The sequence below is a fragment of the Eurypyga helias genome, unplaced genomic scaffold (genome assembly GCF_000690775.1).
Source record: "Eurypyga helias isolate BGI_N326 unplaced genomic scaffold, ASM69077v1 scaffold45016, whole genome shotgun sequence".
In the NCBI taxonomy this organism is placed as follows: domain Eukaryota; kingdom Metazoa; phylum Chordata; class Aves; order Eurypygiformes; family Eurypygidae; genus Eurypyga; species Eurypyga helias.
The window spans coordinates 1-12,070 of NW_010255533.1; the positions used below are offsets into that span (position 1 = coordinate 1).

The window sequence follows — 12,070 nt, forward strand, 5'->3', positions numbered from 1 at the left end:
CCCCGCCCCCCTTTCATCTCAGAGGTCTTAAAATCTTACAGTAAAAGGTATACAAAAAAAGAACGGAGTCCTGTCAGGATTCTGCTGGAGAGTATTGCTCACACTGCGGCACCAAGTCCAGGACCTGGAGCTGCTCCTTAGAGCCAGGCTGCAGGCGGCAGCCAGGTTCAGCTCGCGATATTTACATATTATACAGAAGGAAAAAGAAAACCCCACATAAAACTAAACCTAGGAAAAAAAAAAAAAAATCTTTCAGCTGTAAGGATAGTGTTTTTCACTTAGCAAAATATACATTTGTTTTGTTCCACAGCGATGTCCAACGTTTTCGGATCCTTGGAGTTTCACACTTTTCAAAGCCTCACATTTACAAAACAGAAACAATTAAAAACAGTTTCTTTAAAAAAAATAGAAATACATCAGTTCCTCTCAGCCTTTGCTCTCTCTGTCTCTTTCTTCCCTTCAGAACTGCATCCTTGTTACATACCGTGCTTTAAAAACACTGACGACAACAACAGAGTTGAAAATATTCAAAACAGTTTCAAAGCCAAATAAAAATACTCCTCAATAAAAACTACCTAACACAATCACAAAGCCAATTCATAAAATATGTCTACTAGCTCGGGAAAGAGCAAACAACAAAAAAAAGGGGTAGCCCCCCAAAAAAGATAAAAAAATAAAATAAAAAAATAAACCTAACAGCTAATAAAATAAATAAAAGAAGAATTGGTGGGCTGGGGGCAGGGAGGGGGGAAGCGTAAACCGTCGGTGGTTAGTAAGAAAGCGAGATGATCTCCTCGGGTTCAGTCCAGTGTGGTCTGGTCAAAGGGAGAGATCAGGGCAGGGCGGCAGGAGCCTGGCAGCCAGCGGCAGTGTGCAGTTTGATTCAAGAAAAAGGTAACCTTGGCTCATCCCCCGAGGCTCACCAGATCCTCCAGCCGCTGTCCTCGGTTAGGTCACTGGGGAATCTGCAGGACACAGCAGGGGAGGGAAGGGACAGGATCTAGAACAAGCAACAGCTTCTCTCTTGGGGTTTCTTCCAGAGTGATCTGACAGGAATACTCGACACCCAAACTTGCCCCGACACAGACTTGCTCTGCACCTCGCTGGCACGGTGACGGGGCATAGCAGAGATACTTCCATCTTTAACGGCAGCCTGGCAAACAAGGCCCCACATGCTGTGCAGCCTGCCTGCCCGGACCTGCGGCACTCCTGGCCCCGTAGAGCCTGTGACATAGCAGGGTCCAGCCGTTTCTCCAGCGCTCGGCTCAGTTCAGCCCAGCCAGGCGGCCACGGGCTCCTGTCTGGCCACTGCTCCCTCCAAGTTTTTGCCCTCCTTTTTGAAAAGCTGGGGTTTTTTAGTATGAAGCCCTCTAACTTCAGGCACATTGGCAAAGCAAAGACCATCACCCAGTTCTCTCTCAGGCCCATCCAAGGACCAGCAATGGAACCGATCAGACCCAGATTTTCCTTTGCCCTTCTCCCAGACAGAAGAGGAAAATCCTCACTCCCCAGAGACAGTGGTCTCAGCAGTAGTGAGAATAACCAGCTGCATGGAGGAGGCCTCCCCAGCCATGCAGGTGAACCAAGCTTGTCTCTCAGGATCCCAAGATTCTGGCCAACCCTGCAGACCTTTCCTCCTTCTGTCAGTGCTTCCATTTCCTTCTTCATTGTGCCCAGACACTACGTGACCCCTCCACAGCACTCCCAGCCTGGGGAGCATAAGGTAGGAACCCAACCTGCCAAGCCTCTGGTGCGGGAGAGAGCCCCAGGCTGGCTGCAGGACTCATCCTGCAGGCTGGGTCAGGCTGGTGAGCCTCGCAGCGGCATCCACAGCTCCTGCGGAGAGTCCGAGCACAGGAGCCAGCTCAGAACTTCTCTCATCCCCCATTTCCTGCTCGCAGCTCTCTTACCTCCTGCCTCCTTGGTCCCCAGCTTCAGTGATACCCATTGGTAAAAGCTGTTGCAATCAAGGGACCCTGCAAAGAAAGAGTTAAACCCTCACTCAAACGAAAAGTGAAGGAAAATTACTGCCACACCAAATTCAGTCATGGCCCAGATGCTGAGAGAGCTGGTTTCAGTTGGAGGTGCTAGGCCTAAAGAGCACATCATTCTGCAGGACACTGCCTCAGAGCCAAGACAGGCTCTTGAAAAGTCTGGGCTAGATCAGGGAAAGGTTTGGAGATCAGGATCTTGGTCAGGGAGAGCCAGTGGGGACCAGGTGTGCAGGCTGCAAGTGACCTGCTGCATCCCGCACCGTCCGTCTGTGGTCTGGGGCTCAGTGGCGTCATGGAAAATGCTGCAGGGGGTGGTATTTCATACCCAGAAATCAGACTGTGGGCTGAGAAGGGGCTGCCCACCACGGCTCACCTCCATCACCACAGGGAGATGCAGCCCTTTCCCCTGGCTGTGCCACTTTCCCTCTCCCTCCCCCTGCGCAGAGCCCGACAGGGAACACTCACCCCTAGGCTGTGGCCGAAGCCAGTGCTTGGGGCTGGACTGGCAGCGCTGATGTAACTGCTGACCCCTGAGTCCTGGTTGGCGGCTCCATAAAGCTCTGCCATCGGCCCAGGGCTGGTGGTGCCCAGAAACCCACCGGTGCGACTGGGGGTGGAACCTACAGGAGGCAGAAAAACTACAGAGTGAAGATCCTAAAAATGCAACCCCCGTCCCACCCCCCTCCCACAGCCCATCGCAAACCTCTGGGACAAGACACCGCGCTGGGGAGGAAAGTGGCAGTTACCTGTCCCTCGCACCACGCTGCTGCCGCCATTGGTCCATACGCAGTGAGGGGGATTGCTGGAAAAGAAGGAACAGGCATTTCAGGGGCACTGTGGCTACATGGCAAACTCCTCAACAGGAGCCTTCGTTTCCCACTACAAAACACCAGGCCCGCACAGACGTATCAGCTTGGTGCGTCGCACAGGATGTTAAAGGATGACAATAGGGAAGTGCACAGCCCTGCATCTGTTAGTATCCTTTTGCTCAGTGAATGTCCGGGGAACTCCCTGGCCACGTCCTGCTAAGCCCACACCCAGGGCAGCTGCAGGCACAACGTAAAAGAGGTGACCCAGAGGTGACCCAGCATCTTGGGCTTAGCTTGCAAGATGCAGTTAATCTCAACCTACAGATCCAGGTTTTGGCTGTAAATGTGGAGAAACGCAGCAGCTCAGGGCCAGCAGCTGACAGCTCAGTGTCCTGAGGCTCAGCCCCTCCTCTCTGTCCCTTGGTACTAGTCTTGAATAACAGTTTAATAGCCTCTTTCTCCCTGTTTCTTTGCTCAAGACACACCATCCTCCCCACTCTGAGTTTTGCTCTTGAACTGCTCAAACCCTTGCTGTTCACTGTAGAAGAGCAGGAAACATATACCTAGGGAGCAGGAACTAGAAATGGCTTAATTAAAACAGTAAGTCTTAGTTTATATGTAGCAGTTCTAATTCCCAACTCTACTGCCACAGGCATCCAGCCCTCGGGGCAGGAGGCATCTAGCCAGTATGTTTCTCTTTGCCCTTAAAATGACTGGGTCAGCATTTCATGCTTGAATGAGAAATTCACAGCGATTCTGTTTAAAGCACCATAAAAAGAGGTCAGAACAAATCAATCGCGTTAAGGCTGAAACCCAGACTAGCTTATAAGGGAATATTTAGTAGCAGGCACCAGCCTGTTTCAAGCAAACGTCATACGAAGCTTAAATCTGGGTTAGCCGCTCATTACAGGCCCTGGGCCAACGTGAGCATGTTGCTGCTTCACATCACCCCCGAAGATGCTGTTCCGGGGAGGAAAGGCTGCTGGCAGCCACCCTCCTGCCCCATCCTTGCTTCAGGTCCCTAACACACAGCTGAATGAATGCAGTTTTACTTGAGAGAGGAGGCCAGGTCTTCTCAAAACAACTCCTTTTCCAGGAAAAACCCTTCTTGCCTTCGCAGTCAGTCTACTGAGACACCAGGTTTGCGTTGTGATGACAAAGCACCTGCATGTTAGCTCCCTGCGCCCTGGAGCAATCATCCCTGCTTGTGCCATCCCCTCATCCCCGTTCCACTTGCCAAGCCCGTAAAGCGCAGCCCATTTACGCGCACGCACCCACTTGAAGGCACGAGGGCCCTCGAGCGCCGCACAGCTCGCTGCGCCTTTGTAGGAACGAAGGGGGCCCTGCCCTTCGCGGGACCAACTCCAGCCGATACATGGGAATCGCAGCTCTTGGCCTAGCCAAGCGCCTGCACAGCGACTGTTTAACAGTAGGTGAGCGTAACGGGAAGGGAAGAATGCCACGATCCCCAGCTGGTACTTCAGCGAGACACTCAGGACTGTAAGCTAACGTGGCACCCAGCCAGGACAGCAGCATTAATAACTTCTTGTTGTACAGAGCCTTGGTGCACCCCCACCGCCGGTGACAGCCAGGCCCCGGGCGATTCCTCTGTTAGGAAAAGGCACAGTGCAGCCGGGGTTGTCCTTGGAGGGAAAAGCATTTTTGCTAAGTCACCAACGTTCCTCTACAAATTTGATGGGTTTTGCTGAAAAACACGCATGTATATAAACAACTGGGCCCACATCTCCTTTGCTTGGCAACCAAAAGGCTCAGAGGTGGGGGTCAGGTGCTTAGGCAGTTGCATACATGGTGTCAGGGAAGGGTTTTATGAAGAGGGAGGCTAGGATTTGGTCTCCCCTGCCTTCCTCAGGGCAATTTATTTATTGGCGGCTGCCAACCTCAGCATCCTCAGGAGCAGAGACTCCCTGAGGATCCTCATGGTTCTGTGCTACAGAAACCCCCTTTCAATCCTGTTGGTACTCATAATTGCAGGAGAGCTTCTCAGGAAGCTTTTCCACACCCTCGCTGCAGGGAGATTCAAACCCTGAAACAGGTGGAGGCAAGGAAGCGCTGGAAAGGAGGAACACCACGGAAATGAGATGGCACACGGGGAGCAGGGTGTTACACAAAGCTGCTTTTCTACGACAAAAAACCGTGGACACGACACAGCTGGGGAAAAAATGGCCATGGAAGGGAGAGTAAACAGAAGGAGCATCACCTAGAGAGAACACACTGCACACAACACAGGGGCTGAGGATCCAGAGGTTATTTGCCCTGCGAGGACTCCGAGCCAGCACTAGTGTCGGGAGAATGGTCCTCTGTGTCCGTTTCATTCCACAGTTCCCCATGAGCACTGCTGGACTTTACTGTGGAACCCCACCACGCTGGCTTCTGCCCGGGAAGCCTGTGTGGGAGTAGCTGAAGGGCTGCATTGCCCAGAGCAGGGAAAACATGCCCTGCAGCCCCTCCTGCACAGGGAAATGGGATTAGAGTAACCAGGAGTGCCCCCACACCCTCTCCCTCCTCCCAGCACTCCAAATCTCATGCTTGCAGCAGCTCAGATTAAGGTCATTTGGAGACCTTTGAGAAGTCACCCTGCTCTCTGCAGTTTTCCGTATCTGGTTTACACCCGGCCTGGGGCGAGGAGCTAAAGATGAGGCAAGCAGCAGGAAACACCATCTAAGGATTACATGCCTTCATTTGGTATGACCTGCATTGCCCTTCTCAGAGGCAATACACATGGCTCTGATTGCCTTTCCATCTTTCCAGCCTCAGCTTTGGATGGAGCTCATACAGATGGAAGAGGAAATAAGGAACATTTCCAGTCTGACTGCGCCAGGCTGTGAAGCAGCGACACCACTGGAACAGCCCAAAGCCCCCTTCTCCCCTTCCAGCTTGCGAGTGTAGGAAATGAGTGGGACTGACCTGTGAGCTCAGGGAGGACGGGGGCACTCGGGAGAGGGGTCCGCTCTACACGGAACTCTAAAAACGAAATGCAAGACAGCTTAGGAACTCATCAAACGCCCCAAGGGAGACCCCACAGAGAGACGGCAGCCAGGGTCTGCTGGGGGAGCAGCCTGCAGCCAGACCAGTGTCTTGTTTAATTTATAACTGGTGCTGAAAGGTGCTGGACTCCTGCCCTGGAGACTGAAAGGATCCATTTATCCTCAGAACAAATCCGGCCAAGGCAGGACAAGTGCAAGCTTCACTGTGCAGCCTCGGGTCAGCCCTGGACCACCGCTCTGCAAGCCAGTGCAATGCCAGTGGGTGCTCAGCACGCGCCACACGCACCTGGGCATGGGATTACAACGTGGCACTTGAAGCCACTACAACCGAGACCCACAAACTGGAATCACGGAGAGCTTCCAGACAGCTAGGAGGCAACAGCAACTTTCAGCCACAGTCCGCCTGGGCTGGCCTCAGGTGAAGAGGAAACTTCCCATCCCAGCCCCAAACATCAAGACTTCATATATCATCACACTGAGGGATGGAGGAAGGAAGGGATGCTCAGAGTTGCCACATCTCTAGAAAATAGCAAGTCAGTCTTTTCCCAGAGCTTCATTCCCCTGCCTCGCAGGGAACGGAACGAGAAGAGGCCCCAGAAAGCTGTGAGCAGCTGCAGCACAGCAGGTTCCAGCCATTGATCGCAGAATCCATCTTCTGAGCACATGGCGGGGCTGGGAGCTTGAAACCACCCAGTTTGCGGGGGATCTGCAGCCCACCACCCCAGCAGATGCTTTCTGGAGGTTGTGAGTGGTCCAGGCGCTTTCAGAACACAACTGTAGCATTGCAGGCGCCTGCGTTTCAGGTGCCTAGGAGTTCCCTGACCCACGGAAAGCCACATTTTAAAAATCTGTGCTACTTTCAGAGCGGTGGCAACTCCGGTCAAGAAAGACAGACAGACACAAAGGCAGCGAGACAGGCAGAGCTGCAGGGGCCCTTCTGTGTCACAGCAGCAGCCCTACAGAGGAGGCTAACATAAAGGGTGTCAGAGCAGCCTTGGGCTTTTCCTGCCACTGGAGTGCAAGGATAATCCTAATGAAGGACAGGCTGTTCCCACCTATTCCAGGGCTTTACCCCTCCCCCTTCCACATCCGTCTCCAATTTAAAGAAAGACCAAACAGGGGAAAGGGCCAGAGCCTGGGTCACGGATCATGCCAGGGTCTCCCATCACCTGAAGGCAGACCAAAAAACCGAGCAGGGAGCACCACTCACCAGGGAACTGGTAAGTGTAGCCAGGTGCAATGCCAGTGTAACTTCGACTCGCATAGGTGGCAGCTTGGAAGCCTGGATAACCTGGGGGAAAAAAAAAGGGCGCTGTTACTGCAAGCTCACAGGGTCCACCTCCTCAGAGCCTGGCTGCTCACGAGCAGCGTGACCATTAGTGTTAGAAAACACAAATAGGGCAGAATAGCAAAAACCCCAGGAAATTGCTGGGCGGTGCACAACACGTGCGAGTCTGCAGAAGAGTTTTAGCAAGCCCGCTGAATTTTTTCCTCACTCCAAACATGTAAGGACATGGAGATTTCCTTCTCAGAAACTCATAGCTCCGCAGACTAAGGCTTTCTGATGCATCAGCTGGATTTAAAAATAGGAGGAGATCAGGGAGGTGGGGGCAGTTTGTACGGCTAAATAGCTCTGAGTCATATTTGCACTAGAAGTGCTGGCGAATGCAGGCAGAGAGCTACTTCCTGGCGCCGGGCAGGAGGACAACTCCTGCCGTTCCCCGGGAAGCTGACCACCTATACAGAACAAGCCTGTGAGAACACAGGGCACTGACTCAGAGATGAATATTTGATTTGAGATCTCCCAAGACATGAGTATGTGAATTTCTCAGTGACTCAGTTTCAGCCTTGCTGCTTTAAATTCAGATGGCTTAGAAGAGGCAAAACCCAAAACCACAGGCTGGAGATTTATTTTCCTTCAATAAGTCAAGTGAAAACACTGGGGAAAAAAATGCCCTTTTGGGGTTTTGTTCAGTGACTGACTGCTACGCGGGAGGCTTAGCAAGGAGAGCCAGGCTGAGTACACCCTGCCCAGCAACACCAGTGCTGATCCTGAGCAAACAGTGTGCTCTTGGTTCATCTCAAGCCTGGCTAGAACGAACAGAGGGAGGGAGAGGAGCCAGGAACAGCACCCACACTGGAAGGATGATGCTTGACTCTCAGATCCAGGAACAAGGGTTTATAGACCTGGAAGTGGGGGCTACAAAGGACTTTTTAAATTTTTTAATCTTTTATCTTAACAAATCTGCTTTAAAATCATTGATAGGCACGAAACCCAGCCTGCTTGTCACCAATTTCTCCTTAACAAGACAGTTCCACATTAGTGTATCCTTGCAATACGGGCTACTTGCTGTCCCTGAGAGGGTGGGAATAAAGTGAGACAAAGCTTAACTAGAACTTTAAGACCATTTTTATAGCCTTTAAATGGCAGTGAGGACATTTGCATGGATCAGTGTGGAAGCTGGGGGGCTCTTTAATCACCTAATTCATCTGAAAGCCTGTAGGTGTGTGGGAGGAAGGCACCTGGGCACAGGTTACTCCACACTCGTTTCAGCCACGTAGTTACATCCTATCCCACGAGAGCCATTGAGGAATTACAGTCTGTCTGCTATGGCGCTGCGGGACCGTCAGCAGAGCTGCAGAGGGCCTGCCCGGGGGCTCCGGCCGTCCATAGCAGGGCAGCAGTGACCATCCGGCCGTCGCAGGGCAGCAGTGACAAGTTTGCAGTTTTTCCAGATGCCACCAGAGGGCAAGTTGCGATCGCAAACAGGTCCCGGCGCCCCCCTCCCGGCGTGCCCGGTCTTGCACCCGGGAGAGCTGCCCTTGGCCGCCCTGCCCGCTCCTTCAATAAAGCCTCTAAGCTGGTGCCTGGCGCGACCGGGGCTGGAGGAGATCGTCCTTGGGCTTACCCAGCATGCCGATCCCGAGCATGAAGGCATCCATCCCGTAAGGCATGACTCGGGACCGTCCTCGTGCCGAGCCCGTTGGGGACATCACCTCCTTCGGCTGGGCTTTTTTACACTCCACCTGCCACAAGAAAGGATGGGTCAGTCTCAGCCACCACCGGCACAGAGCACAGGCACCCACTCATTACAGCACTCCCCAGCCCACCCCACCATCCTTTCCTGCCTCCGGCCTGCATGCTGCCAGCCTCCCCCCTCGCTCTGCTGCCACCGCGGGCAACGGGGAGCTCAAATTCTCCTTTTCTCCTCCTAGTGCTGCCCCTGATGCCCTGCCTGGCCCTGCACCAGGGCCTCAAAGCCTAATATTCCTCATTTCCAAATGAAGGTGAAACCTGCCCCCTCCCAGGCCACCGAGAGGTTTTGTGTAAATTCAAAACCTCTGCAATTCCTCATTACAGCAAGCTCTTCTCCTTGAAAGCTCATTATCGTGCTGGCTCACCTCCACACCGTGAGTTTCTTTCCCAGATTGACTGCTGTGAATTTGGGGAAAAGACTCAACCCAATTCCCCACTGCAGAAGGACGCAAGGCACCCAAGTGCCTCACACCCTGCTCTTGTGCCACTGCCCTGCTCCATCCCATACCTCTGTCCCTTCTCCACCGGGTTCTGCCCCAACCACTCACCATTTTGTTGTTGATCTCATGGAAGTGGATTTCACACACTTTTTCCACAATGTCTTCACTTTCAAATGTGACAAACCCAAACCCTGAAGGAAAGGCAAAACTCCTCGATCAGGTCAGAGCTCTGTGCAGTTTGCACCTGCTACCCACATCCTTTTATTGGCAGAAGTGAAGGACTGTACAATCAGCGCTTTCTACAACGGCTGTCACTCATCTTCCCTCTCCAGCAAATCCTGCTTTTATCCACAAGAACAGGACCATCCCCATATAGATTCCCCTCTCCTCCTCATCCTGTACTTCCCACCCTCTGAACCCAACTGTTCTCAAAACCAAGTTGGGTTTTTTTTTAAAACAACTTGGCTATTTGCAAGGCAAAGCACATGGCTGATAATGCTGGGGAGGATCCCGGCAGACACTCACACAAAGAGTCGGTGGAGAAATGAACAGCTGCTTGCCCGGACATCGCCGTCCTGGCTAAACGCAGCCCACCAGCGGCAACACCCTGCACGTTTCCTCCTCAGTCACCGGTCATACAGCCTTGTGTGAGCAGGCAAATACCAGCAACGCAGTTGTACGGAGCAGGACAGATACACAGAAGCAAAGTGATTTGCAAAGTTTCACCAAAGTCAGTTTAGTATCTGGGTTAAGAGAGGACAGGATGTTCCTGGCCCCTGGCCCATGCTCACAGCTCCTTTCTCTCACTAACCCCTTTGCTGACAGTTTTGGCCAAGACCAGCTCAGGTGGGCAGAGTAGACTCCTCTCTGCTGATTGTAGCTGCATCCAGAAAACTGAGGCAGGTGGGAGGATGTCTTTAAGCTTGCCTTACAAGCAAACTGGGATTAAGCAGAGCTTCCCGCTTTCCAGAACTGGCCAATTCCATGGTGCTTTGAAATAACTTTTTAAAACAGATGGGGATCTGCTGCCCAGAACCCCACTTTTTCTCCATAAACTCCTCTGTCTGTCAGTGCCCAGGTAGTTTCACACCATTCACCGCAACACCCACGAGCAGGGGAGCTCAGGAATTCAAGAACAAAATCCTGATCGCAAAACCAGTCCTGAGGCCAATCAGACCCCTAGCAGGCCTGCTGCACCCTGGGCAGAGCCCCAGGCTGCTGGCAGTTCTCCCTGCTCCTTCTGAAATGCCCAACTCTTTAACTGGACTAGTGACTGGGAGGCACCAAAAGAGGAACAGGGGTTAACACTTCTTCCCTTTTAAGACAAAGCTGGAACAACATCCTAGGCCAGGCAACCAGCACAGATTTACTGGCTTTAGAAAAAAGCAAAGACCTGAAGGGCACACAGTGTAGCAAGAGCAGAAGGGAGTGTTCCCCCATTGATCTGGGGGCAGAGGTGCTTGGAAGTGCTTCAAACAACACACGGACACGAGAGTGGCCCAGCATAGGGCTGTTACTGATTTGGAAGATGCCAAAGCTAAGTTTGCAGGTTAAGTTCTTGCCAATAAATCTCTGAGCTGGTACACTACTTGCTAGTGTGGAGCCCTGCCACGCTCTGGGGCAGTCGGTCTGAGAACTCACCAGGAAAGCGGGAAGCAGGGACGCCCATGAGTGAGCTGGGTCCGGATAGTGCAAACATTACAGCCTTGCTCCCATCCTGTAACCGGACTCCACCAGCGAGACTCGGGTAAGAAAAGGTGACCTGGGAGCACAAGTGGGCTCCGGGCCGAGGAAGGGGCGAGAGGCAGGCACTCTTCAGGCTCTCGTGTCAGCTTTCCCGAAGCTCAGATTACTCGGGACAAGGTAAGACACACACTGCGGGCTGGAGTCATGGAGGTAAGCGGGCAGGGGAGGGGGCCACCTCCTCTCACATATCTGCAACTCGGCGAGTTTACAGCACAGGAAACGCACTGGACAAAAGCTCTCTGTGCTGCAAGAGACGCTGGTGAAGGATGCAGATGCAAAAGGATGGGGCGACTGGAGGCAAGATAAAGAGCAGCTGCGACCCGCATGCCCTGCTGCTGGGATACTAACCCCTCCCTACGCAAGGCAGGAGGCAAACCCTCTGCAGTTCCCTCTCCTACAGCCAGAAGATAGCTCTCACCTCGGTGTCGGTTGGTTGTCTTATCGAACATCAGCATCGCATCATCCACCTGCAAAGAGAAGAGCTCTGGATCAGATTATTGCAACTGCCACGGGCATCCTCCGACACATGTGTGCAGAGCTTCCCGAGCCTCCCCAAGCCAGAAGGGATCAAGATGAGACCGCCCATCCCCAAGAAGGAAACGGGCTGTGTGCGCACACACATCAGCTATCACACCAGGCATGTCCCCAAGCCACAACCAGCACGGTCCCCCCACCAGCCTGGGGCAGGTGCTGCCGGGCTGAGCCCCCTCAGCCCGGCCCCTGGCAGCAAGCGACCCTGATTGTTTGCCTGCGGCTCCAGCCAGGGGGCAAGGAGCAGGGAAGGCATTGTTCCCAAATCCCGGCCTCAAAGGAGAGGAGAATTAAAGGGGGGGGTAGAGAAGCAAAGCTGGAGAGGGGAGAGGAATAAGGGGCCTCCCAGCGACAGGGGAAGCGGAGGCCTCAGACAACAGAGCCTGCCTGAGAAAGCTGGGAAGCGCCCCTGCCCCCACCCCAGAGGAGCCTTTCCTCTAAGTGAGGTTTCCCACTGCTGGAGGCTGTAATTAGAGCAAATTTACTGCAAGGCCTGAGCAGAGCTGCC

At 53.2% G+C, this 12,070-nt stretch overlaps 1 protein-coding gene across 1 annotated transcript; it reads right to left on the minus strand.

Moving 5' to 3' along the window:
* Positions 1-494: 494 nt before the first annotated feature.
* On the minus strand, positions 495-11,498 carry LOC104504892 (RNA-binding protein Musashi homolog 1-like; the record flags this gene model as incomplete). The annotated part of the gene is given in 10 exon segments (XM_010153346.1): positions 495-965; positions 1,911-1,976; positions 2,460-2,614; positions 2,741-2,758; positions 2,761-2,796; positions 5,729-5,785; positions 7,019-7,099; positions 8,718-8,835; positions 9,394-9,476; positions 11,450-11,498. Coding segments are annotated over 9 exon segments (639 nt in total), but the record flags the coding sequence as incomplete, so codon positions are not given.
* Positions 11,499-12,070: the final 572 nt, after the last annotated feature.